Genomic DNA, 26322 nt, shown 5'->3' on the forward strand with positions numbered 1-26322 from the left:
TTTGACTCTCTTCTGATCTAAGTGATTTTTTTTCGTTTTCTTTCGTATAGTCGCGTAGAAAACTCGATTTTAGGGGGGGGTTTATTCTTCGTGTTTTTCCAGAAAAATTCATTTTGGACCTCATTTCGGTTCTCAGTTCTGGCTGAATCTTCTTTTTTTTTTTCCCCTAGCATGTCATGGTGCTTGTCAGGATGCTTGTGGGATGCTCGTGGTGCTCCGTCTCAACGTCGTGACGTCGATTTTTTGTTTTCGCTTGTTTCCCTTCGTCTGCATTCCAAATTGAGTGAATTTTTTTGAACTTGACTAATTTTTCGTTGTTTTTCCAATGGTGTGCTCGGTTGCACCTGGATCATCCTGGATAATTACCAGTTTACCCTTTTAGCCTTAAGTGCTCGTTTTTCTTCGTCATGCCGTTTCTCCTTCGTCCGAACTCTGAATCATGCGATTTTTGAGTCCATCTTGATTAGTTTTTCTTTGTCTTTCCAGCGGTGTGCTCAGTGGCACTCAAATTCTTTTTTTTTTTTTTTTTTCAAAAATGACTATTTTGCCCTTGGGGCTATTTTTGTCCGATTTTTCTTGTTTTCCACTTCCGCTACTTTCTTTTAAGTTCCGTGACTTTATGCAAAGTCACGGATGTGTCTCAGGAACGATATACATTCTAGGGACGTCTTTTCCATGTAAAATACTATTTTGCCCTTGGGGGCTTATTTGGTCTTTTTTCTGATCTTTTCTTCCGCGTCAGTTCTCGTGGAGTTCCGTAGTCTTATGAAAGGTCACTTTGGTGTCCTAGGGATGTTGTATATCTCTAAAGACCTGTTTTCTGTTTTCACTTCCGCATTTCGGATCCGTTATCGGGTCAAACTACGGTTCATCATAGGACGCACTGGCTTGAAAAACCAGGGCTGTCACAAGTTCATTTTCGATTAGAGTGAATGGCCTATTGAATTTGAGACCAAATTTGATATTCGGGATGACTTCAAAAAGCACCCCGAGACGGCATGGTCAGTCAAAAATCTCAAGGACCGTAGCCTTCAATCTCTCTTCAAGTCGTGTCATATTGTGGTCCATTCTCGTCTTGTCCTCCTGTTTTACTAAAACATTTCCTATGATTATGAGGCGCCGACTGTTTTTACCTCTTTCATCAATGGCACCACTTTGACATTCACTTTGGATGACATTGCCTCCACTTGTTGCTACCCAATTGAATCACCCTTGGATACAAATGGTCAGCCTCTCATTTTTTAGATATGGTTGATTTAGTTGATATTGTGAAAGACATGTGCCATAACCGTTTCACGAATAAGAAGAACAATTCCACTAGCAAGTCCTACTTGCCGTGTCGAATTTGGTTCATCGAGTCCGTACTTGCTATAAATGTCTTCCCAATTGGCCATCATGCGGAGTACCGTGGTGCGTTCCTCAATTCTCTCTACTTTACAGAAATTGGCTCGTGGTTCTTAGTTCCCGCTCTCATTTGGGACCAAATTCTAAAAGTCTATACCGACTTGATTGTGAAGCAAACCGACAACTCATTGATATGGTCCTTCCCATTTCCTTATCTGATTACCAAGATGATTAAGGACAAGGGGTTTGTTATCCCACCAAACGAGCGGCGTGACACCACTAAGGTGAACTATACACTCACAGAGTGGAAGAAGAGCATTGCCCAATTGAAGAACATAAGGCAGCTGGAAATTGGGATATTCCAAATTGGGGTGATGTTGCAGATGTTGATGTTGATGCTGCTATAGAGGATGCCCCTGTGCCTTCTGTTGTTCCACCTCCACCCGCAATGACGCGGGCTGATTATGATTCATTGAGCACTCGCATGGACACTATCTAGTCGCGGGTTGACACCATTGGAGGTTCCCTTGAGACCTATCATAGGGAGAGGGGCATGATATTTTGTGTGCTATGATTCAGTCACTTATTGATCGTGGCGGTGCCGGTCCATCTTCGTTGGCACCGATGGATGATTGAGCATTCTTATGCTCTTCTTATTTTTATTTTATTTCTTAGTACTGTTTTGTTGGATATTTGTTTGGGCCGTGTTTGGCATTTGACATATGGGTGCACGTTTTATGTGCACAAATTTTGTTCTCCTTTCCCCCGTTTAATAAAAGCATGAGTGCTATTTTTAGATATATATTTATGCTTGGTGCCTAGTGTTATTTTGACAGATTATTAGATGCAAGTTTGGAGATGATACTTGGGATCTCCTCATGGGTTGGATGCATGGCATGTGCTTTCCACTTGGTAGTGTTGCTTTTTTTCACCCTTTTTATGTTTTCCGTTCTTACAATGCTTGTTTCATACATTGAGGACAATGCATTGTCTAAGTTTGGGGGTGTTTGGGTGTGACCAGTTTTATGTCTTGTTGTATAGTTCATTTTCAAATTGGCCACACACACACACACACACACACACACACACACACACACACACACACACATATATATATATATATATATATAATAAAAAAAATTCTGAAAAATTCTGAAAAGAAAAAAAAAATTATAAGGAAATGATTTCTAATGTTGGAACTTGTTTGATGGAGATTTATGTGATTAATACAGCTTGTATGGATGCATGTGACATCAAAAAATGATTGAAAATTGTTAGTATGCATGTGTAGATGAAAAAGGTCCATTGCATAACTTAGATATAACATTTTCGAGTTTTCATCTCTAAGTCGAATTCACACTTCACTTGAGCATACCGAAAGTTAAAAAAAAAAAAATTGTTTGCATCTTCCTTTTTATTGTATCATGGAAATGGTTTATCTGAATTGATGAGTTGGATGGAAGAAGTTTCCTTGGCGTTGAATTGGAAAAGAAAATAAAAAAAATAATAATATTTTTACATTGTCTTACTTTGTTGACCGAGTAACCAGACCTCATGCCTCACCAAGCATGGAGTGTTCGTGTAAAAAAGAAGACGAGTTGGGAGAGTATCATATGTTGATGACCTGTTTGATTTTGTAGCCTAGCTAACCCGAGTCATTACGCCACTTGGAGTGTTTTTACACTTAGTGCCATAAGACCATTTGGTTTGGGAGTCGTTGGCTTAACGCTCGCTACATAAGGTAGTTAGAAAGCTTAAGGGACTTAGACATTGCATGGCCATCCCAAAAAAAATAAAAATAAAAAATATATATAGTTCGAATAAATTCATGCCTTGGAGATTGTATTTCAAAAGACGAGTCAATGATTGGAAAGATATGATATGTGCGATTGAAGGGGTTAGAATGCATTTCTAAAAAAATATATAATCCCAGTTCACTTTTGAAGGAAGCTTGAGATGAATTTTATTATAGATGAGATGTTTAAAGTTATGTATGTGGACTATGTTGTTGATGCAAGAATGCTGAAAGTTGAAAATTGTTTTGAGATATCATTAGTTCACATACTTGATGTAGTCTTTATGATAAATGTTCTCCGATGTCATATGTTCCAACTGTAAGAATGAGCTTTGTGCATCTTCATGCACCGGTTTGGCTAATGTTTGTGGGTATCATTTCACGAGACTTCACTCGTCCTCTAGGGATGCCAGGGGTTTAAAAGGCTTATTGCATATGCTAAATGCAATTGTCACTCCCACGAAAGATGAGATGTTTTTATTTTTGTTTTGCTAAGGGACTAGCAAAATGTAAGTTTGGGGGGGTGATAAGTGCCGAATATTTCATATTCAAGCGCCCATAATTGCATGTTGTAGTCTATTTAGTTTATCAATAAAGTATATATTACAGGCTTTTGTGTGTTTTGTCTATTTTCATGGCTTATCTCCAAAAAGGAATAAGAACGAAGTTTTACGGAACCTTAATGAACATGGGTCATGGCGAGATGAAGAATCAACAAAAATGGGTCTTAGGACCATTAACAAGCTCAGCTTGAGGAAACAAGTTGACCCGAGAAGCCTGGCAAGGAAGACGAAAGCCATTGAAGAACAAGACTTGCGTCCGGACGCAGCTTCCAAGCGCAATCTTGGCGTCCGGACCCCCTGTGGAAATTATACTTAGCAATTGCAAATTCGAAGAATTAAAATTCCAGTAGCCAAAGGAATTTGCGTCTGGAAGCCCATTTCTGTGTCCAGACGTGTAATACCCCTAATTTTAAAAGGATAATCCTGGAATTTATTTAATTGTTTAAGTGTGTTTTACTTTGTTTTATGGTGAAATTTGTTTGATTTAATTGTGAATTAATTAGGTGAATTATTTAATGATTTGTTTGTGTTTGCTTATTTATTTTAATTGTTTCTTTATTTGGATTTTCTTTTATTTTAATTGACTTAATTGTGTCCTAAATTGTTTGTACTTGTTTTATTTCATTAAATTGATTTTTATTGCATGGTTATATTAATTTAAATTACATTAGATGTGTTTTATTAAATTAGGTTTTTAGAGGTCATGTAGGTAGCCGATATAATTAAACATTAATTAGGCTTTCCATGGGCCAAGTTTTCAGTTTAGGGTTTAGTTAAACTAGGGTTTTGGCGTAAACCTATAAATATAGGTATTATGTTCGATTTAGGGTTTGAGAACCCTATTCATGGCATACTAAAACAGAGAGACGTAGAGAAGTCTGGGAGAGAATAGAGACGGGAAACTGAAGGATTACCGGAAAAGCTTAGAAGAAGAACATTGAGATTTTTGAACCGAATCTCACAGGCAAGTTCTAATCTTAACTCTATCCCATTGACTCATGTTCTTTGCACGTTTAATACAACTCTAAGATTTAATAAGGACTAAAATTAAACTGGGTTCCATGGTTAGATGCTTATAAACTGGACGTGTTTATATACTGTATATTGTTTTTGTTTTAAATTCTTTCTGGTGTAGATTCTGTTTTAATTCATGTAAATTGATGAATAATGAATTTTAGTAGTTCTATAACATGTTGGAGAAATACTGGAAGTAATTTAGTTGCAAGGTTGATTTGTTAAAACCGTTGGTGTTCATGAATGGAAATTATCCCGGTTTAAAGTCCTTGTGGCATAATTGATGTATAATTAATGTCATTGAGTGAGTAAGGAATTTAATTATTTCTTTAGCACACTAGAATCTTATTAAAACACTTAGGAACCCTAGGAATGAAGAACAGTTCGTTGGAAAATCGCCAGACGTGAAAGAGATGAATAACAGAGAAGAGAGACGGCTCACAGGTTGAAGGAGCACCCTATTTGAATCAAGAGCAGGCTCTTGGAGACCAAGAGCTGGCTCTTGGAGGTCTTGGAGCCGGCTCCTAGCAAAGAAGAGCAGGCTCTTTTAGTTGGGTTCCAGTTTTTTTGGTTTTTCTGCGACGATTTTGGCTACGAGGCTTGGATTTTCACGTTTTCAGATTCTGTTGGAAGTTGTATTGGAGTGTTTAGAGATGTTCTAAGCCTTGTTGAACTTCAGAGAGTGGGTTTAATGCATAATGAACCATAGATGTTCATAGCTTGAACAGTAGTTAATAACGGATAAAACTGTTGATTAATTCAATTGTGGAGGATTTTAATATTTCTAAACCTCGGGTTAATCATTCTCTATGAATGGGAATTTGTTTAATTCTGTACTGATAAATAGTAGACAAGCATGATAATTGATATAATTAATATTATACTTGTCATGAAATAAGGAACAAGGAAACGGATTTTGTGTAATCTCAGGTGTTGGAGAATTCTACATTTGTAATTCGATATAAGCATGATAGCTTATCTATTTGTTATTTGTTCAATATGGAATTGATTGATATATCTCATGATAAGAGTTATCAGTTACTGGAGTAAGCATGTTAAATTACAGAATGATTATATGCTTATAATAGATGAATTACTTATACATATGTTGACTGTATTAGAAATTCTTGGATAACTGCGTAATGGGGTAAAGTAAGGATGTTCAATTTAATATTTTGACTTTGCTTATTGTGAATTTGTTGGTATTTACATTTGTGATTTGTATTATTAACTTCTGGACGGATGGATTGTATGCACCGGTATGGGACGGTGACATACCAGGAATGGTTTAGTTACAAAATACTAAATCCAACCTGAATTGGAATAAGGGAATGGATTATAATTAAATCCTACTTATATTTATGCTAAGTCAAAGAAGCTGCACAAGCTGAATGACTAGCTGGTTTACTGGTTATCTATGTTAAGTCTGTGCAGTTGAATAAACTGAACGACTACTAGATTTATTATGGATGGTTATGAACGAATTTTAAATATATTATTATGGTACGGTAACATGAGCTTGAGTCTCAGAGTCGACAGTAAGGGAGCGTATATGTAGTAGGACGCGTAGCTGGCTATGCTGGTTGTGGTGTACCCTGTTAGGCTTAGGTAGTCATGCCCACTCAGGTGCATTTTGCATGTTGCCTTCTACTCAGGTTGAGACCCGTATCGTAGTCCAGCGAGAGTCCATAGTGTGGATATATATATATATATACATGACTTATATAGTTATTGTTGAGTTGGTTAGAGTGTATATGCGTATCGAGTCTCTGCTTGGATTGTAGTAGGTTAGAACTTGTTCGTGGGCTTGACCTATTCCTATTTTTCAGGTGTACGTTAGTTCCAGGCTTGAACTTGTTCATGCTAAGAAGAGACGATCTTCCATTCTACCGACGATGTAGGAATTCCTTCCAGATATTTGATTTGGATTTTATCTTCAGTTTACTTTCATTTCAGTTTAGGATTTTTTTTATTAGGGGTCCACTAGAGATGGATTCCCGAGTTGTTAACTTATGGAGGTTTTGGATTATTGGGATTTAAGTATATTTAATATTAAAGGATTTTATATTTTAGATTTCTTTCAGCTTAAACCATTGTTTCTTAAATTCATTTTGTATTCCGTGTTCGTTATAATATATTAATTGTTTGATATCCCTCGGGTTTGGGCCTGGCCTGATTAACCCGTGTCTCGGATCCAAGGGGTTTCACAAGACGCCACATGCTAGAAGGCTGCAGCACACGCACCCAGTGCGCGCAAGACACACAGCATTGATAAGCTGCGTCCGAACACCCATCTTGGCGTCCAGACGCCCACCAGCGAATAAATGTGCTGATTTAAATTTTCAGTTATTTTTCTTTCTCTTCTCCACTTGAATGCATGATTTTTCGAAAGTTTTGAACTTTATTCTGACTATGGAGAGCTATATACATATCTCTGTATTGTATACTTGAATTATAATTGAAATTGGTATCATTTTTAGAGAGAGAAGGTGAGGAAATATTAGGGTTCTTGAGTGTTCTTGAGAGGGGTTGCTATGGGGCTGAAGATGGAGGCTTCTTCTTCATTCCTTGGGGCTTGTACCACTTCCAGAATGAGCCAAATCCCCTCCTAGGGGGTTGAGGTAGCCTTAACAAAGTAATCATGTAGTATTTTGTTTTCAATTTGGGGAAATTATATTGTATATAATAGATTTCATGAATTAGAAGATGATTTACATTGAATTAGTGTTTTTACATTGAAATGGTGTATTATCTGAATTGAATTCCTATTTATGTGTATGTTTATATGCAATTCTTGTCTTAGAAAGCATATTTATATAATCATACTCATGATTTTCTCATAGTGACAATGATATTGAATTCATGAAATGGCTTTATTGGCATGTTATGTAGGAATTTGGATAAATTATGCTAAGGGAAGATGGACCATGCTACACCTTTAGATTAATTTAGTTAGGTAGATGGTCCATGTCTACTGAAGATAGTTTATACTAGATGTTTGACTTTCATGTGCTAAAACTTACAATTTTAGAACCTTGATAGGCCATGCCTAGAGAAGATGGCTTATACCATAATTTAGTTTAGGTGGATGAGTTATTCCAACCAAAGATGGGTTATGCTTAGTTCTGAATTATATTTCTAGAAAATGTTGTAGTTGTTTTATATTTCTACACATCATAGTTATATATAATTGTTTTCTCCAAGTTGATTGCATAAAAGCATGTTTATGAGGTCTTGGTGAACTTGACTCCCTAGTTTCCTCTCTTTATTTGTTCAAACCATTGAATTCGTTTTAAATTCTGTTTTAAGTTTATTTTTATGCTAAGTGACAAACCAACCAATCATCAATCCAATTTGTGACACTTATCAAACTCGAAAGTAATCTTTCAATTTTGATTGCCATAAGCTAGCAATCTTCGTGAATCGATACCCTCACTTAGCCATTTTCTACTTGAAATTGTGCTATAAATAGTGGTTTATTATTGATACACCGCTCGGTTTACATCATATAGATATTACAATCTTAGAACCTCTAAAATGGTTGAGTCAACTAATGTGAAGTTTGATGAGAATCCTCAATCCATAGTCTCTGAAGTTGATGAGAATCCTCAATCTATAGTCTCCGAAGATGAAGGTTTGCCTCCAGGGTTAAATGAAGCAAGTTCTTCATAATTAGAACCTGTTGTCCATAAAGAAACCACATTTCCTTTTCTACCGAACTTGGGCTAAGAAAAAACTTAGTGAACTTAAACAAGAAGATGATGAAGAATACAATAACTTTGCCATACTCTCTTCAATTGAACCAAAGACTTACAATAAAGCTAAAAGTGATAAAATTTGGATAGTTGCAATGAAGGAAAAAAATTGATCAAATTCAAAAAAATTGACACTTAGACACTTGTACCGAGGCCAGAAAACAAAAATTTCATTGGCTCTAAGGGGATTTTCAGAAATAAGATGAATGAAAAGGATGCAGTGATTAGAAACAAGGTTAGATTTGTGTGTAAAGGGTATACTCTGTGATGGCCTGAATTTCTAGAACCTAGTGTGTTAGCGAGTAACCCGGAACCTGACACGATATCGAGTCTGAAATGCGGAAGCAAGAAAGGAGAAGAGTCTCTATAGGTAAACACGACTAAGACAACAAAGTGACCTCCCTAGAGATCACGAGTCTCAAATAGAAAACGAATACGGAAGTGAAATAATAGAGAAGGTCATTAGAGGTGAATACCACCTATAGGACGCAGGAAGATCCTCTAACAAGGTAACGACACTCAATATGGAACTAAATGCGGAAACTAAGGTCATAAAGGTCAAGCGGTACCTTCCGGCACCGATGACAATTAAGGGAACACGAACTAGGTCAAACTAAATCATGAATGCCATAAAATGGTTCATGCAAGGTCAAGCGAAAAATGAAAATGACACAAGGGTCCTGAGATGAAAAGACAACAAATCGGCCGACCGAAATGGAGATTCAGTCTGCCGAAATGAAGTGAAAGTGTCGCTCGACCGAAATGAAAAATCGGTCTACCGGTAGAGGCCTCAATATTGAAAATGGCTACTGCCTGAAGAATTTAATTGAATGCAAAAGATACCGGTCGACCGAAATAGAGTATCGGTCGACTGAAATGACTCGAAAAGCTTTCAAAAACTTAGCTGCAAACCAGAAAATGCATGGACCTCAAAACTAAGTTCCTAAGTGAAATGCAAAATCGAAAATGGCATGGTAGTGCAAAAACGCACAGATAAATACTCACAACATGCATAACTAACCCTATGACATGTGAAACATACATTAGACATATTAAATGGCTCATTGGCCTCAATTTCATATATTGATCCAAAATGTACTTTATACAAACATGATTACAAAACTGATCCAAAAAGGGCATACTAAACACTTTGCATGTAAATAAAACAAATGTGTCCATGACACCAAATCCACAATGAGCAAAGGAAAGTGTCCATCCAAAAGAGGGACTCCATCACTTGAAAAATGTATAATCAACGGGTGTGAGTAAATTGAATTACTCTATAGGAAAGTGCACTATGTGGATAACCTAAGGTTTCAATGGCCTTGCAAGCATAACATAGATCATAACATGTGAAACATGCCACCTAACGTTTAGTTCAAAAATGAAATTAAGGGATCATCTTAGAACTAATATCGAAGCATTATAAATCAAATCCACGGTTTAAAACTACGCTTAACCAAATTGGAACATCCAATACTAAAATCACAAGTTACAATTACACATGGATTGTTAACTTGGAAACGAAAAACAATTATGTAATAGGAATATCTTGGACATCACATCCGATTATGAACATTATAACCAAGACAAATTAGCTACTTTGGAATACTAACCCGCCGAGAACTACTTAAGTGGCCACTATATGGGGAGAACTCATATCTCCCGCGCTAGAGCCTAACTCTAGCTATATTAACATAACAAATGCCCCAAGTATTTCCAAAATCAACAAATATGTCACAACATATACGTATGCATACAATGCACAAAATTCACCTTCCATGAACAAATATGTCACAACATATACGTATCACACGTTCCATGTCTTAAGTCCTCGAGACTAAATATGACCTGATTTTAACAAGTCATCAATGCATATGTATACTTACATTAGCATTTTGATATCAAAGCAAAAGGTTACATCATGGTAGCATTATAAATCTTAAACATTTAACCATATAATTATACAAGTGCTAAACAAGCCTTTAGTAATTTAAAATTGCAAGAAGAAAATACTAATGCAACAATTATATTTCAATGAAATAAATAAAATATGCAACAATTATATTTCAATGAAATAAATAAAATATAGCCTTCTACCGATTAAATGATAAGCTTTACCGAAAAAAACAAAATTTAAAAAAAAATAAAAACTTAATTGAAAATATAAAAACCAAATTTTTTAGGTGTTTTTTTATTTGCCCATTTTCCATTGAAAACTTCGCAGCATTACATGGCGAGTCGACGATGGAATTAACAACTGCTCCCTCTAAGATTTAAAAATCTTTCTGGGATTCCAAACCCTAGCAGATCTCTATGGGTAATTGGAACATCTCAGAAGCTTTGATCATTGATGAGGTACGTTCTAATCTACTTTTCCAACATATAATTAGAATTCTTGTCAAATAGGTTCAAATCGTGTCTCAAAAATGCCACTCTGTTCCAAACTTCAGTTTTGTCAATTTCCAATTTCCAATTTCCAATTTTACTTGCAACTGATCAATTCCTTGAAGCAACTTGTTCACTGAATGCTTAGTTACAGGAGAAATTATAAATTTAGGGTTTTTTATTAATTAAATAAATGGTTCTGCTTGCCTCTTGCTTCCCCTTTTCATTTCCTTCCATATATGATAATCTGTCGCGCTTGCTTTTTACTTTTCATTTTATGATTTGTGTTGAAACTTTCAATCCATGCTTTACTTATCCCTTGAATAAAAAAAATAAAAAATAAAAAAAATGTTTTAAGGTAGTAATGTATCCACAAAAATAGACTAAGAAACAGGTTTTTCATATGTTACTATACTATTTTTTGTGGTTTAGTGGCTGAAATGAAGTAGTAGATATAAAATTTGAGTTTGGTTCTATCAAATGAAAATGCTTTATGCTTATAAAAAAAAAAAAAAAAAAATGAAAATGCTTTATAACAATTTTATGATTAAACTCCTGGGTAATTAAAATCACCAATAAAGGTTTTAGTACTCAATAGAAAAAAAACGGGGGGAAATTTACGAGTACGGAAATATGACTGTAATCCTGATGTCATAATTTGGAAAAGATTTCTTCACCATCAGATTTGGAGTTCGGTATCTGTTCATGTAGTTAGAATGGTTCTGTTCTGAACAGCCAATCTAGATACTCTAGCAAGCTATTTATTTTTCTTCACCAGCTAAGTATGCTATCTACTTAATACCCAAACACTATTTAGGTTGAAAATACAAAGCAAGAACCATAATGGGAGAACAGTAAGTGACATGACCTTTTGTCGCACACCTCCAAGAGGCCTTCAGACATGGAATGGAAGTTTGTTAGAGCTTCCCCATTCAAGATTTGTCATGCAAAAGATCTCTCCACCATTTAAAGTCCTGGGTGATTAATTTGTTTTTGCCATTTCTTAGCTAGATAAGTTCCAATTCTTTTAGTGAAAATTCACTTATGATCAAACTGCTACTTGCACCGGAAAATTCACTTGTGAATTAATATTCCTTCAAATTTAATTATCCCAAAAAAACAAATCAAATGATCCATTAATAGTATCTTCTAATTTTTAACAGAAATATATCGACAAAAAGATTGCAGATAGGAAATTGAACACCCCCAAAAGCTAAGAAAGAAGATTTTTATTAGGGCCTTGAAGTTGCTCAAAGAGAGCCATAAATCAACTCGAGCATATTGTGATTTGATCTTTTTTTTGATCATGGTTAGAAGTGCATCATGTGGTATAGTACTGTAAAATTTTAACCTCAAGCCTTTTAGGGATGGACATTGTTTCTCATTAAGCATCAAGATGAATTTTAAACAATCTAAATGAGAAAGCAATTGCAATAGTCATCTTGATCGAGCTTAATTAACTAGAGGTTTGCACCTTCGGAACCGTGTTTTTAGGAACTTAAGTTCATGGGAAGAATTTGCTTCAAGTGGTACTTCATAATAAATGACTAATGTTTTATCCAGAAACGAAAATTTCAGTAAAAGATATTCAAAGAAAAAGAACAATAAATAGTATTACATTGTTTCAGTAGGGATTTTGTTTCGAATTTAAATTTTTTTAACTTTTTACTTCTGTTTTGCAATTTCCACTAATCGTTACCTATCTGCATTGTGTTGATTTTTGCATTTGCCAAAATTGTCTAGATAGTTTCATATTCTTTGAATTCAGAAATATTGTCACATGTGCTTCTATTACATAGTTAAATCATTTCCTGGGTAGAAGTCACAACAATGGTACATGTGCTTCTCTTGAAGAAATTACCATCAAAGTTCTTCAGGTACAAACTTTCGCCGATGGCATATTTATTTGTTAAATAATGGAATCCAATCTATATTAAGCTTACAAGAACATAATAAGTTGTTCAGCGCGGGCCAGAAAGCTCGAAGTCCTGCAAATGTGAACTATGGTTGGTCACTTGACTCTCTTGTACTCGTCCCTGAAGATGAGTGAAAATAATTTAGTAGAATACTTGAAAATTTATGTAAATTGCTAAATGTTACTTGTAGTTGAGGGAAACACATATTTAAAAATAAAAAATAAAAAATTTAGTTGAGGGAAACACATATTAAAAAAAAAAAAATAAAAAATTTTAAAATTTTTGGTGTCTATTCCAATTGTTAGAAACTGTGAGGATTACTTTTAAAAAAATTATGATACTTTTAGTATAAGGTTTAGAAAAATATTGTTGAATAAATTGTCATTTGTTTTTATAAATGTATGCATAAAAGAAATCTTCCGGTCAAATCATTAATAAGTTAGATAATCCAAGTATGGTGCCCCAAATTGTGCCTGCATGCAACAATGTTGGTCTGGGTTGATATGAAATTGTCCTAGACCATAGTTTGCTATAGAATTATACCAAACGTGTAGTCTACATATAAAATTTTAGTGGATTTAAAAAAATCTTATATTAAATTGCAAGCCCTTTTTCCCCATTAGATTTGGATTTAAATGACAGTTGCTTACAAGTTTTGCCATCCTATGTTTTGCCTATACGGAACATACATACATTGTTTAGGTAGAAAATATTGAGTAAGGGAGTAATTGATTACCTCATTCAACAATGCACCATCAGTAAATTCCTGCAGTTCCAAAGCATGCTTGAGTAGGCGCACAACATCATTCATTTGAGGGCGTTCGGTTTCTATCTCAGATATGCATTTCCTTCCTAGCAATCTGCACAAACGCATTCAAGCAAAGAAGCGATATAGTATTCCCGGTGAGATATGGATCAATGATCTGTTCAAGTAATTCCATTTCTATGCAATCCAGGAGCAACTCCCTTAGAGTCTCTCCCAGAATCTGGAATTCCATTTTAAATGCTTGCCTTCCCGACAAAACTTCAAACAACACCACGCCAAAAGAGTACACATCAGATTTTTCCATTGCTTGCCCATGTTGCGCATACTCTGGAGCCATATAGTTATATGTACCCAAAACTTTTGAGGGGGCTAATGAGCCGTCCTTGGGAACCAACATGCTTAACTTGAAATTTGAAATCTTTGCAACCCAGTTTTCATCCAAGAGAATTTTGGACGGAGTTATGTCTACATGGATAATTTTCTGCTCCACACCTCTGTGAAGGTAGTTCAGTCCTTGTGCCACACCGATGCAGATTTGGAGCCTCTGCTTCCATGGGAGATGTTGAGTATCATTGCTGGTATTGTGAAGATGATCGGATAGGCTCCCATTTGCCATGTATTCGTGCACCAAGATCATTTCATCCCCATCATAGCAGTACCCAACCAAGGACACGATGTTGATGCATCGAAGTTCGGACTGCACCTCCAAGTCCATGCAAAATCTATTATACTGCCTGATAGACCAATGATCTGGTGTATTACTTTTCCAATTGAATCGACTGATAGCAACCTTCCTCATTTCTTGGATAAAACCCGCATAAATGGTCCTATCATAACCCTTTCTGATTAAGAAGCAATCATTGAAGTTGTTTGTGGCAGCTTGAATATCTGCTACTGAGAAGCGACGACAATATACTTTTGGCTGTGGATAAGCACTTGTCATTGAAGGCGGTGGATTAGCATTTATCATTGAAGGAATGGTTGCTTTGTTTGTTGGCCACTTTCCTCTTTATCTATGCCAAAGCGTGTCCCAAACCCTCCACCCTGACGATGGTCTGCGACTAGAATCGTAATCCTTCTTTTGTTTCCAAAATTCGGTATTCTTAGTTGGTCCATGTGAAATACTCTCCACCACCATGTTTTCATTTATTACCTCTATAGGGTGTATACTGTAATGCCCAGACATTGATAGAGAATTCTCAGATGAAATACTCCCATCAATAGACTCGTTGCAAGTTCCACCAACATCGATAATCTCTTGCTCTATATAAGAGTCAGCCCTCCTGTGCAACTCCGATGTAATTAAATCGAGTCTTGCCACTATTTCAGCCCTTGTAGGCCGTTCATTTGGTTGATCATGTAAGCATTTGTTGGCAATTTTAACAAACCTTCTTAAACAATAAGGTGAGATTTGCTCCTTCATACTGGGGTCAATGAGTTGATCAATTTTTCCTTTCCGGATGCAGTCTGGGGCCCAGAGGGCTAGACTATGCTGCTCATCCTCAAGCGTTAAATCCACAGCCCTCCTCCCACACAATACTTCGAACAACACCACACCTAAGGCATATATGTCTGATTTCTTAGTTAGTCTTCTAGTCATGAAATACTCTGGATCCAGATACCCAAATGTGCCTTTTACATTGGTGCTAATGTGGGTGCGCGATGCGTTTGCAGTGTCCAGTTTTGACAACCTAAAATCAGAAATCTTAGCTACCCAATTTTCATCCAACAAAATGTTTGAGCTCTTCACATCACGGTGTATGATTCCATGGTGGGCACCGCTACTCGTATGCAGAAAGTCCAACCCGCGTGCAGCACCAATACTGATGTTGAGTTGTTGTTCCCAGGAAAGAGGAATGTCACCACTACCATTTCTACTGCCTTTGTGGAGATGGTCAGCAAGGGTCCCATGGGCCATGTACTCGTAGTCGTAGACCAGGATCATCTCCAGACAATCATCACAGTAGCCAATCAAAGAGACAAGATGATTGTGCCGAAGATCGGAAAGGGCGTTGATCTCAGCCCAAAACTCTTGAGCCCCTTGTTTGGATGAGTCAGCCCTCCTGTGCAACTCCGATGTAATTAAATCGAGTCTTGCCACTATTTCAGCCCTTGTAGGCCGTTCATTTGGTTGATCATGTAAGCATTTGTTGGCAATTTTAACAAACCTTCTTAAACAATAAGGTGAGATTTGCTCCTTCATACTGGGGTCAATGAGTTGATCAATTTTTCCTTTCCGGATGCAGTTTGGGGCCCAGAGGGCTAGACTATGCTGCTCATCCTCAAGTGTTAAATCCACAGCCCTCCTCCCACACAATACTTCGAACAACACCACACCTAAGGCATATATGTCTGATTTCTTAGTTAGTCTTCTAGTCATGAAATACTCTGGATCCAGATACCCAAATGTGCCTTTTACATTGGTGCTAATGTGGGTGCGCGATGCGTTTGCAGTGTCCAGTTTTGACAACCTAAAATCAGAAATCTTAGCTACCCAATTTTCATCCAACAAAATGTTTGAGCTCTTCACATCACGGTGTATGATTCCATGGTGGGCACCGCTACTCGTATGCAGAAAGTCCAACCCGCGTGCAGCACCAATACTGATGTTGAGTTGTTGTTCCCAGGAAAGAGGAATGTCACCACTACCATTTCTACTGCCTTTGTGGAGATGGTCAGCAAGGGTCCCATGGGCCATGTACTCGTAGTCGTAGACCAGGATCATCTCCAGACAATCATCACAGTAGCCAATCAAAGAGACAAGATGATTGTGCCGAAGATCGGAAAGGGCGTTGATCTCAGCCCAAAACTCTTGAGCCCCTTGTTTGGATTGCAAATTCAGCCTCTTTATGGCAACACACCTTGTCTTGTTGATGAGCCCCTTGTACACATTACCAAATCCACCTTTACCAATGACTAGTCCATCATCAAAGTTGTTGGTGGCCAACTGGATCTCAAGAAGTGAGAAGTGACGGTGCAACTCCTCCTCATCCAATGATGACAAGATATTAATTTTGCTAGAGTTTGATTGCAAAATATTTAAATGGTAGACAATGAAATTTAATAGAGTGAGTATGAGTATTGCACCTGTTACGATGAAATTTATGCTGCTGAAAGCCGAAAGTATTCTTTGGAGTTTTGGGATTCTAGGTCTTGAAGCATGTGTTCTGAAAACAGGATTTGCACAGGCGAGATTGTTGTCCGGATTTGTCAACTTAAATATCTCAATACCTTTTAGGATCGGGTCAATTTTTTTCGTGCTTGACACATACTTGAGCTGCAAAGTTATGATTAGATCACGCCGGCACTCCATTCGGTCTCCTTCCATCATGACCACATAGTCCCTATATATTGCAACCCCATTTCCACCGCTCCATTTGATGACATTTGCATCAATCTCAACCATCTTATTATTTAATAGGAGATCAAACTGTTTTTGACTGCTGTCAGTAATCATGGGTTGAAGCTCACAAAAATGGAGCTTAACCAGATATCTGAATCCCAAATCAACTGGTAAATTCCATGTGAAGTTGTACGCTTGGTTTGTTAGTTGGTTTGAATCTGTTGACCAACCTGTTTGATAAACTTTAAATGGTGCAACGTATGTGGGCATGTTTTTGTATGTGATCATATTGCTTGTACTCACTCGTAAAAGACTTGATTGTAACAAGTATTTCTTGTCTTCAGACCACATGCGGAACATGCCAAAATCTTCTACCGACAAAATGGATCTCCCTCCTACATTTAAGCGATGAACCATCTCTAACGCGGTGCCGTTATCAATACAGAATCGGAACTTGTTGCCAACAAGAAAAGCACCCAAATCACCATTGGCAGTGTAATAAAGACCGGCGGGCATGGAGACGATCTCAATTCTGTTGATAAAAGCATAAACATCAAAATAACTGGTACTTTTAGACGGAGTAATGGTTATGTGGAACACTTGATTTTCTTCGATGTTCACACAGAATTCTTTTGCAAAATAACTTACACCCAAAGCATCAGCAGTAATGGAAGGGCTGAAGCTGTTGAGGAGGGTAAACTGACCTGCTTTAACATTAAAAAGTGCCTTGGATGTTTCAAAACCAGGGTATGAAGCTGGATAGAAGAGTAGGCGAATGAATTTTTGACCTGGCCTGAGTTGGAATGTATAGGTGAACTGAGCATGAGAGATCCGGGCGGTCAGGTTGGGAATAGAATCGGCAAAAAGTGATTGGTGGACTGTTGCTGATGAAATTACTGATATGGGTTTTGCTTCTTTTGGTGAAGTAAATGTTGAGCCCATATCTCCGATCCATTCCCGACCATCAAAAGCAGATGAACTACCAGAGGAGCCACAGTTAATGGCGATGTCATCCACCGAGTAATATTGGACAGGCGAGTCACCGGTGCCTGTGAATACCAGATGGTGGATGATATAGACGGTGATGATGATTCTAAGATGAGAAAGGTACATGGTTTTTGGTGGTCTGGGCAGAATCAAAGAGACTGTAGTACAGTTCCAAGGCTGTGTGTGTGTGTGAGAGAAGGAGAGGCTCAACTGGTGTGTTGTTAAGATTGAAAAGACTTTCACAAGTCTTTGGCAGATTTTCCACCAAAAAGAAGCAGCTTGGAAAAGATGAAGACGACTTGCACATGCAGTGGTATTGAAATAGTACATTAAGCTATGCTCACTCAATTTCCTTTGCTACATGTGGATTGGTAACAAGGTCTACATCATCATACTCCCTTGCATCTTGCTTCTCCTTTCAACTTTCTTCCATATATAAATTGTCCTATTTATTTGCCACATGCTTCATTTATTATTATTTATTTATTTGTTACAAGAAGCATTCCCAAGCTCAAACATACGCAAACAAACTAGAACCACCTACAAATCTTTAAGAACAAATCAGGGCAGAAGCAAATCAAGCTAGAAAACAGAAGTCCACAAATCCAGAACCAAAGAAACTAAAATTTATATGCACACAGCCACCTACATACATACACAAATACACACACACACACACACATATATGCATATACACTTATACATGTACAATCCTGGGATTCCATTTTCATTGATCCTGCGATGCAACTATACTGTGAGTACTTCTGACGACTTCCCAATTTTTAAGTTTGTAACAAATTTGCTTAGTCTTCCTATCGTAACAAACATGCATTTTCATTTTCAGTCTTGCATTTTCATTTTCATTTTTATTTTCATTTTCATTTTCATGGTTACGAGTGACTAACTAGGAAAGTAAGGCTGTGTTTGGTACGGTGGGTATGGAAAGAAAGGATAACATTAGTTATGAGGGAAAGTGAAGGAAATGAAAGGGGAGGATAATTTTAACCCCTTATCGTGTTTGGGTGCTTAATGAGGGAAAAGAAATGAAAAGATAAGAATTATGTTTGGAAGAAGGAAGATAATAATTATGTTTGGAAGAAGGAAGGAAAGGAAATTATTTAAATAAATTTACCATTATACCCTTTTATATTTTAAAAGTTAAATATATATATATATATATATATATATATATATATATATATATAGGGCAAATCATTTCAGCCTCCCCAATCACTGCCTCCATCTCTGTTCTCGTTCTCAACTCTCAACTTGCCCTCTCTCTTTCTCTATGCAATTGCAAACTACAAATCTACAAGAATCAGAAGTTCAAAACCCATATAGTTTAGTTTATCTATCTGTTGCAAGAATCAAAAGTTCAAAAGCTATTACCTATATCAAAACCCATATCGGCATATCATTTCAGATTGTTCCAAAAATCAAAACCCATCTCTTTTAGTTTCCATCGCCCGCTGTTCCAGTTCGGGATCGCCGTTCGCAAGCTTTAGCGGCTGTCTCTCAACTCTCAAGCTTGCCCCCCCCTCTCTCTCTGCAACTGCTAACTTGTATGTATGGGTTTTGTTTTAATTTTTTTTTCTAAATCAACTCATCAAGCTCTGTAATTCTTGTTTTTGTATAGGTAAATTTGGCATCAGAAATTCTTCATCAAGCCTCTCCTTCCCTTTCCTTCCATTTCCTCCCATTTTTGGGAGGGTAAGCAAAACACTATACAAGCTTTGAGATAACCTTCCAAAATCTTCCCTTTCCTTTCAACAATTTTTACCAAACACAAATTTTTAATCCCCCTCCATCACCTCCCCTTCCCTTTCCTCCCTTTTCCATTGCACCAAACTGACCCTAACTCTTATAATGCTCTGAATGAGACTTAATCTCTCGACATTATAGATAACTAAATTAGATTCTTTGAATATATTCATATGACATTTTTTTTTTTTTTTCAGCCAATTTATTTGGCTGGTATATAAAAATTGAGTATAAAATCATTTTCCTAATCCAAATCAACCTTTTTAAAAATGTATCAATGTTTCCCCTGCCCATCAGACACCATAAGGTTTGCATCAAATCATTAATTTGTCAACTTAAGGGATTCGAAATGAAAGATTTAAATTGAAGTAAAAGGTTGTCTATTCAAAGTTAAGTGAAAAGTAGAAGGAAATGTTGCGTAATGTATGGAACACGAATTTTATTACAATATTTATTTCGACCAAAATCTTGGTACCATGGATTTCAATTAAACTCATTGGACCTTATTGTTTTAATTTGGGTTTAATTCATTTAGACCCCTTGTGGTTTGTCAATACTTCAAGCAAACCCCCTCACATTTGCAAATCTTCAGTCAGACCCCCGACTTTTTCTGATTCGCATCCATTTCCCCCCTCATGTAAAGGTCAAACATGGTCAAACACCTTTTTTGCTAATGTCATGCAGAAATTTACTGAAAATGCCCAATTCACCCTTAACATAAGTAAAAAGACAATTACAACCTTCCTTACTATACTGAAACTGCTCCAGTTCCGGCGAGCTCCAAGCTTTGGCGAAACCCATATCAGTCTAACGATCTTACCCAGTCGTTCATATGAACTCCACCGGTTTTTCATGCTCAATAGTGATTGCTGCAATAGTTTTAGCGCTATGATAGACAGGCGAGAGCTTCTGCTTCAACTACCCAACTTCAGAAAAACAGCGTGCTACAGTTCAGACTGTAAATTACATTGATATATCAGCACTGGTGCATCAAGACCCAACAGAAAAGCTTTAGTGACTTCCATCAGAAAAGCATTGGCGAACAATATAGAGAGAGCGTTTTAATCTTGGTTCTGTGTACTTCACCTAACATTGAAGATTTGAAAAGGCCAATTAAGCGTGGTTACAGTTTCGGTGAGCTTCGAAACAGTGAACAACGGTGTGTTCTGATGAGCTTTGAAATTACGAACAACTGTGAGTCATTTCTCCTATTCTCCATCACGGCCATCTTCTTCTTCCTTGTTGCCGGCGAATACTACACTAATCGGCGACGACCAAACTGGTCACTGCCGATGCCTTTATCACTAGCATAATTGTCGGAGTAGCGACCTACTACTCTAATTAACGCCGGCAACAATCGTGAAGGTTGATGCCTTCTTCTCCTTCACCTCGGTCGCCGGTGGGAACCTGAAATCCATTATTGATGGCGACCCAATGGTCGCCGTCCTCTCTCAAGCCTCTGGGTCACTAACAACGACCTAAGACCCTACCCAAAGCAACCTGTAGCGACCTGTATGGTCGCTGCTACATTCCGATCACCTCACAGCGACCTGGTTCTTCATTTTCTTGGCGACCCAAGCGTGGTCTCGTTATGGCAAAAGTGGGTCGCCTATACCATGTCGATTCTTTAATGGCCACCATTAGGTCACCGTAGTCGCTTCTTTCTCTTTTACCCAGGTCTCCGACGGTGATCTGAAATACATTATTGACGGTGACCTAAATTGGGTCACACAATGGTCACCGTCCTCTCTTAAGCCTCGGGTTCACTATTAGCGACCCAAGTCAATACCCGAAGCAACTTGCAACGACTTGTATGGTCGCTGCTACACTCCAATCACCAAGTCGCCTCACAACGACCTGATTATTCGTTTTCCCGGCGACTTAAACGTGGTTGCGTTATGACAAAAGTGGGTTGCCGGTGACCTATGTGGATTCTTTAACGGCCACCATTAAGTCGCCGTAGTATTGATGATTTGATGTGCTTAGCAATCCAATGATTTAAGGAGGACTTGTGTGGGCAGTAAGGAAGAAGAACAGTGATATATATATAAGAGATGGTATTTTGCTAATAAAATATTAATTCTTGAACAAGGGTAAAATAGACATTTCATTCCCTCCTTCAACATTGTCAGCCGACAATGTCTAATAAGGGGTCTGACTGAAGATTTGCAAATGTGGGTTGGGGGGGAGGGCCTCCTTGAAGTATTGACAAACCACAGGGGGTCTAAATGAATTAAACCCTTTTAATTTCACATAAACAAGGTTCTTAAATCAATATATGCATATTCCTAAATCTTAAGCCTAATTAATAAAGGGCCTTTAGAGTTCGAGTCCCTTTGAGGCCTTTATATATATTTTTATCCATCTTTAAAGTTTTATCAATTTCTTTTCAATTTTAGTTTTCACCTTAACAACAAACTCATATACCCACTTTGCTCTTATGGGGTCTTTGAGCACTCAATTTTTCATTTAAAAATGTGTGGAAGTATTACTATATTACAAATTTTGGTGGTTAATAGTTGAGCAAATTGCAAAAACCTCTCTCAACTTTTACCCATTTGCAATAAACCCCTCTTATGAATATTTTTGGCAAAAAACCCCCTTCAACTATGTAGTTGAGGGGGTGATTTTAACTGATCTTCACTTGTTTTAATTTCACTTAAGTAGGGCACCTACATATGCCTCCAACAAAACTCTTCTACAGGCCAAACGAGTACTTCCACCCTACAAATGAAGCAAGCCCATTCCAGAAAGGGAGATCCTTTGTGAGAAAATAAAAATATATGGAGTAGATCAACTGATGCTATCATTTGTTCCTAGTTTCCCAAGGTATGAAATTTTGATTTATTCACTGGCCATGTGAAGACCAGTCCTCAGATTTTATCACAAGTGAAGATTAGTGGAGACTAGCACCAATTATTTGTTTGGCAGAATATTGATAGGAGTGATTCATGAGAGTGATTTTAGGAATCCTCTGTGAATATATTTCTTATATTTTCTTTCACCTATAAATAACAGTTAAATACAATACCATACGTTTAATTTAAAAAATAATAATCAATAAAATAAAATTCATATTTATGAGTGCAACAACATAAAAGTTCAAATATTATATGTCAACTCATATTATATATTTATATATACCATTATTGTATTATTTAATTTTTTATTTTATTTTATAATGTGTATATAGAAGTATATGAAATGGACATTTGTTCAAACAATTAGATCGACGGAAATGAATATTAATTATTGAATGGCATAAAATAGTAGGTTTTTTCTCTCATTTTGTTTGAGTATGAAAAAAAAAATGAGGGAAAATGATATTGCAGGATTTAATTGTGATAGACATGTGCTAAAGAAATAACATGTAGTTGCACTCGTAATTATAAATTTTAATTTAATTTTTTCTTGTTGGTACTCACCTTCCCCCTCCCCCCGTAACAAAAAAAAAGAATTGTTTGCACCCAAGAGGAGTCGAACTTTAGACCTGATGCATCCTGAGGCACCAGAGCCAACCGCATGATTAGGGACAGTGAGAGTACGATGTTGTGTGTTGCGTGGGCGTGGTTGGTGCAGGACTACGAGTCCAATGAGTCTTAGTGGTTTGATTAATTGATTCTTGAGTTATATTTTGGTATTTGTATCTTGATCACCTGATAGTACATTTGAGATTTGGGTGATTTTTCTTTGATATGGTTAATAGAGGATCTGTTTACTTAGCCGTTTGGGAGTCACTGGGCATGATGGATTACTGGATGTTGCAGTTGGTGAATGCTTGTGTGGTTCTGTGTTTGTATATCTATGTGGTAGATATCGTATGTAGTGGTCGTCGGATATGTATTATGTAGTAGGTGGGATTCATTGTCTCATACTATGTGTATCCCTTGGATAATGAGGCAAGGTTGGATGTAATTGTTCGGTGGTCTTGTAACCACCACTCTTGTGAGTTGTGAGGTATTTGTTTGGTGATGTAGAGTGCGTTTGATGTCTGATTCTGTAATACCCCTAATTTTTATAGCATTTAATTTATTATTTTAATTGCATTTTAATTATTTTCTTTGACTAATTGTTCTTATTAAATGACTATGTGACTATTTGATTAAATTGGTTAATTAGATTATTTTAAATTATTTGATGTGATTTACTTGTCATTATTTGTTTATGTGTAATTTGCTTGTTTAATTAATTGGTTTATTTTATTTTAATTTAATCATGGTTTGGGCTTATAGTTACTTGGCCCAAAGAAATGGGTTTGGGCTTATTGGAGAAGGCCTAGTTAAGTATGTAGAGACTTTATGTGGGGTAGTAGGGAAAATGCAAAGAAGATGCATTTGTTGAGTTGGGATATGGTTACTAGACCAAAGGCTAAAGGTGAGCTGGGAGTGGGGAAAATCAAAGATATTCAGGTTGCCTCTAAATGTGTCCTTGGCTCCTTACTTGGGATTTTCCGGTTAGTAAGGATAGAATTTGGGTGTCTTGGTTCAAACAGAGGTATGCATTGCTTTCCTCTTACTGGAATGTAGTGCCTAAAACTACTAGTTCAATTATATGGCAATCAATTTTAGCTGTTAGAGATATTGTATTGCAAAATATCTCCTTTCAGGTTGGTTCAGGCCATCTCAGTCATGCATTCCTTGATCGTTGGTGTGAGGGGCAGACTGCTGCTCAAAGGTTTGGGCCTAGGCTGGTCAGGAGGTTTTCAATTCCTGGGAACTCTTCCTTGAACAGTATAATGTTGAATGGTGGGTGGAACATGGGGATATTACAAGAGGACATCTTTTAACAATTTAGAGACTTAATTGCTGCTATACTAGTTAGTGACTCTATGGATAAGTTCTTATGGGATGGGGGCAGCTTCACTTTCAAGAGAGCTTGGGATAGTTGCAGGTCTAGCTATAAGGAGGTTGAATGGCACTCTTTGTGTTGGGGTAAGGCCAGGCCAAGATGGTCTACTAATGCAGTATTTGTTATGCTTGATAGACTCCCATCCATGGTGAATTTGCAGCGGAGGAAGTTACAATTAACTGCAAGATGTACTAATTGTTTGCAAGATGTGGATACCAGAGATCATATGTTTATTCATGTCCGTTTGCCAAGGAAGTTTGGTCCTGGTTTGGGAGTACCCTGAATTGGAACATGGATCAATTTGCGGGAATATCCACTATGCTAGAGCTGGCTGATTGGTTCAAGCAATTATATAATTCTTCCAGAACTTTGAAGAGTTTATTTGCTGCAACAATTTGGGGAAGTTGGCAAGAAAGGAATGCTAGACTACATGGTGATGTTCTGAAATCACCAGACACAGTGGCCAAACAGATGTTGTTGGAGGTGCTTGATGTCCAGAATGCTTTACATGATATTTTCATTTAGTAAGCTTTTGTTTTTATTTGCTATTGGAAATGGGGCTTTTTTGACCCATGTTCCTAATTTTTCATTTATCTGTATGCCCTATGTGCTCCTGTATATATATCTTCTTCTTCTTCTTCTTTTTTTTTTTTTAAATATAATACCACTTATAAAAAAAAGAATGCTTATGACCCATAGGAAGGTATATATATTAATATATATATATGTGTGTGTGTGTGTGTGTGTGTGTGTGTGTGTGTGTGTATAAATTTATATATATATATATATATATATATATATATATATATATCATGTGGATTTTAATTTAGTAAAATAATATGTATGTGAAGATGCAAGAAATTCTCTCTCTCTAAATTGACAGAGTTTCATTACACTTCAAATATTTCCATCCCTTTTTTCCTTCATTTTTCTCCTATTTATAGATTGTTTACAATGTTCTAGAAGATCCATAACTAGCTTCCTCCATTGGGCTCATCATCGAGGCTTTTGTATCCATGGGTCCATTCATCTTTCAGGCCTCCAGCTTCACTCTTCGGCATTGGGCTCGCCTCACGACAGCTTGGTTTGGGCCCAGGCCATTTGCCTAGCCCATTCTTCATCATGTGGGTTAGATTCAGCCCATGCCGCCTTTGGCATCCTCAACTGCCCCTATAATCACTCTCTTATTAATTAGGGTGTGATTATCAATAGACCTAATGATGACTTGACGGCTAATGATGATTCGACGGCTCGAGACGATCATGTGGGGCATCGAGCAGTCGGCCTTGGAATTAATGTCTTTGAAATTTGAATCGTCTTAACTCCCTGACGTCTCGGTTAGTGGGACCACTTCCCCTTTATATACCACTCCTTCCTATCCACATCTTCCCTTGTCGTACCCCTTATAAATCACTGTCAATCGATCTTAGTTCGTTCTCTCAAGGTAACTCAGATTTTTCTTGTCAAGTTAAATACTCTCCGGCGAGTTCAGTGAAAGATTCTTCTTTCTCAATTCTTTTGCAACATCCCTTGCTGATCTTCATCTTTTCAAGGCTAGTTTTGTTTCTTCTTCTTCTTAAAGTATTTGCACATTTTCCCCAAAGATCATAATCGTCAGCATCATGCCTATAGATCCTGGATATTCTGCGTATGAAGCTCCATCTCCCTTCCGATATTCACCTTAAAGAATGTCCCAAAGACGTTAATGTCAGAACTGGTGCCAGTCTTCTTCCTGGTGAAGTCTTGTTTTCCCGTTATCACCTCAACATTATTAGATTCCGTCTTCACCCTTTCTTCTGCTATGTGTTCAATAGGTTGAAACTTTTTCCTCTCCAAGTTAAC

At 37.1% G+C, this 26322-nt stretch overlaps 2 protein-coding genes across 5 annotated transcripts in view; one reads left to right on the forward strand and one right to left on the reverse strand.

The window, feature by feature from the left end:
• Window positions 1–10456: 10456 nt before the first annotated feature.
• The window catches only part of LOC132275925 (uncharacterized), a 40560-nt gene continuing 24694 nt past the window's right edge, over window positions 10457–26322 (forward strand). The window contains exons 1-2 of one of the 4 annotated variants that reach the window (XR_009470797.1): window positions 10457–10829; window positions 17229–17366. The gene's annotated coding sequence lies outside the window, so the exon portion shown is untranslated. Of the gene's footprint in view, window positions 10830–17228; window positions 17367–18146; window positions 18251–26322 lie in introns of those variants that run through there. The other 3 variants (XM_059777127.1, XM_059777125.1, XM_059777126.1) reach the window with 3 other exon arrangements.
• LOC132275924 (receptor-like protein kinase FERONIA) lies at window positions 12593–18004 on the reverse strand. Its single transcript, XM_059777124.1, has 2 exons — window positions 13512–18004; window positions 12593–12895 (listed from the first exon to the last, which is right to left on the reverse strand). The coding sequence occupies exon 1, from the start codon at window positions 17995–17997 to the stop codon at window positions 14551–14553; it is 3447 nt and encodes a 1148-aa protein (XP_059633107.1). The 5' UTR covers window positions 17998–18004; the 3' UTR covers window positions 12593–12895; window positions 13512–14550.

The sequence above is a fragment of the Cornus florida genome, unplaced genomic scaffold, assembly GCF_030987335.1.
Source record: "Cornus florida cultivar Cherokee Brave unplaced genomic scaffold, ASM3098733v1 CherokeeBrave_3.0.0_Hap2_Chr10, whole genome shotgun sequence".
NCBI classification, from domain to species: Eukaryota; Viridiplantae; Streptophyta; class Magnoliopsida; order Cornales; family Cornaceae; genus Cornus; species Cornus florida.

What these genes read in the sequence shown, in the direction of transcription:
- LOC132275924 (XM_059777124.1), bottom strand. Translation starts at nt 17,997, where the DNA reads ATGTACCTTTCTCATCTTAGAATCATCATCACCGTCTATATCATCCAC.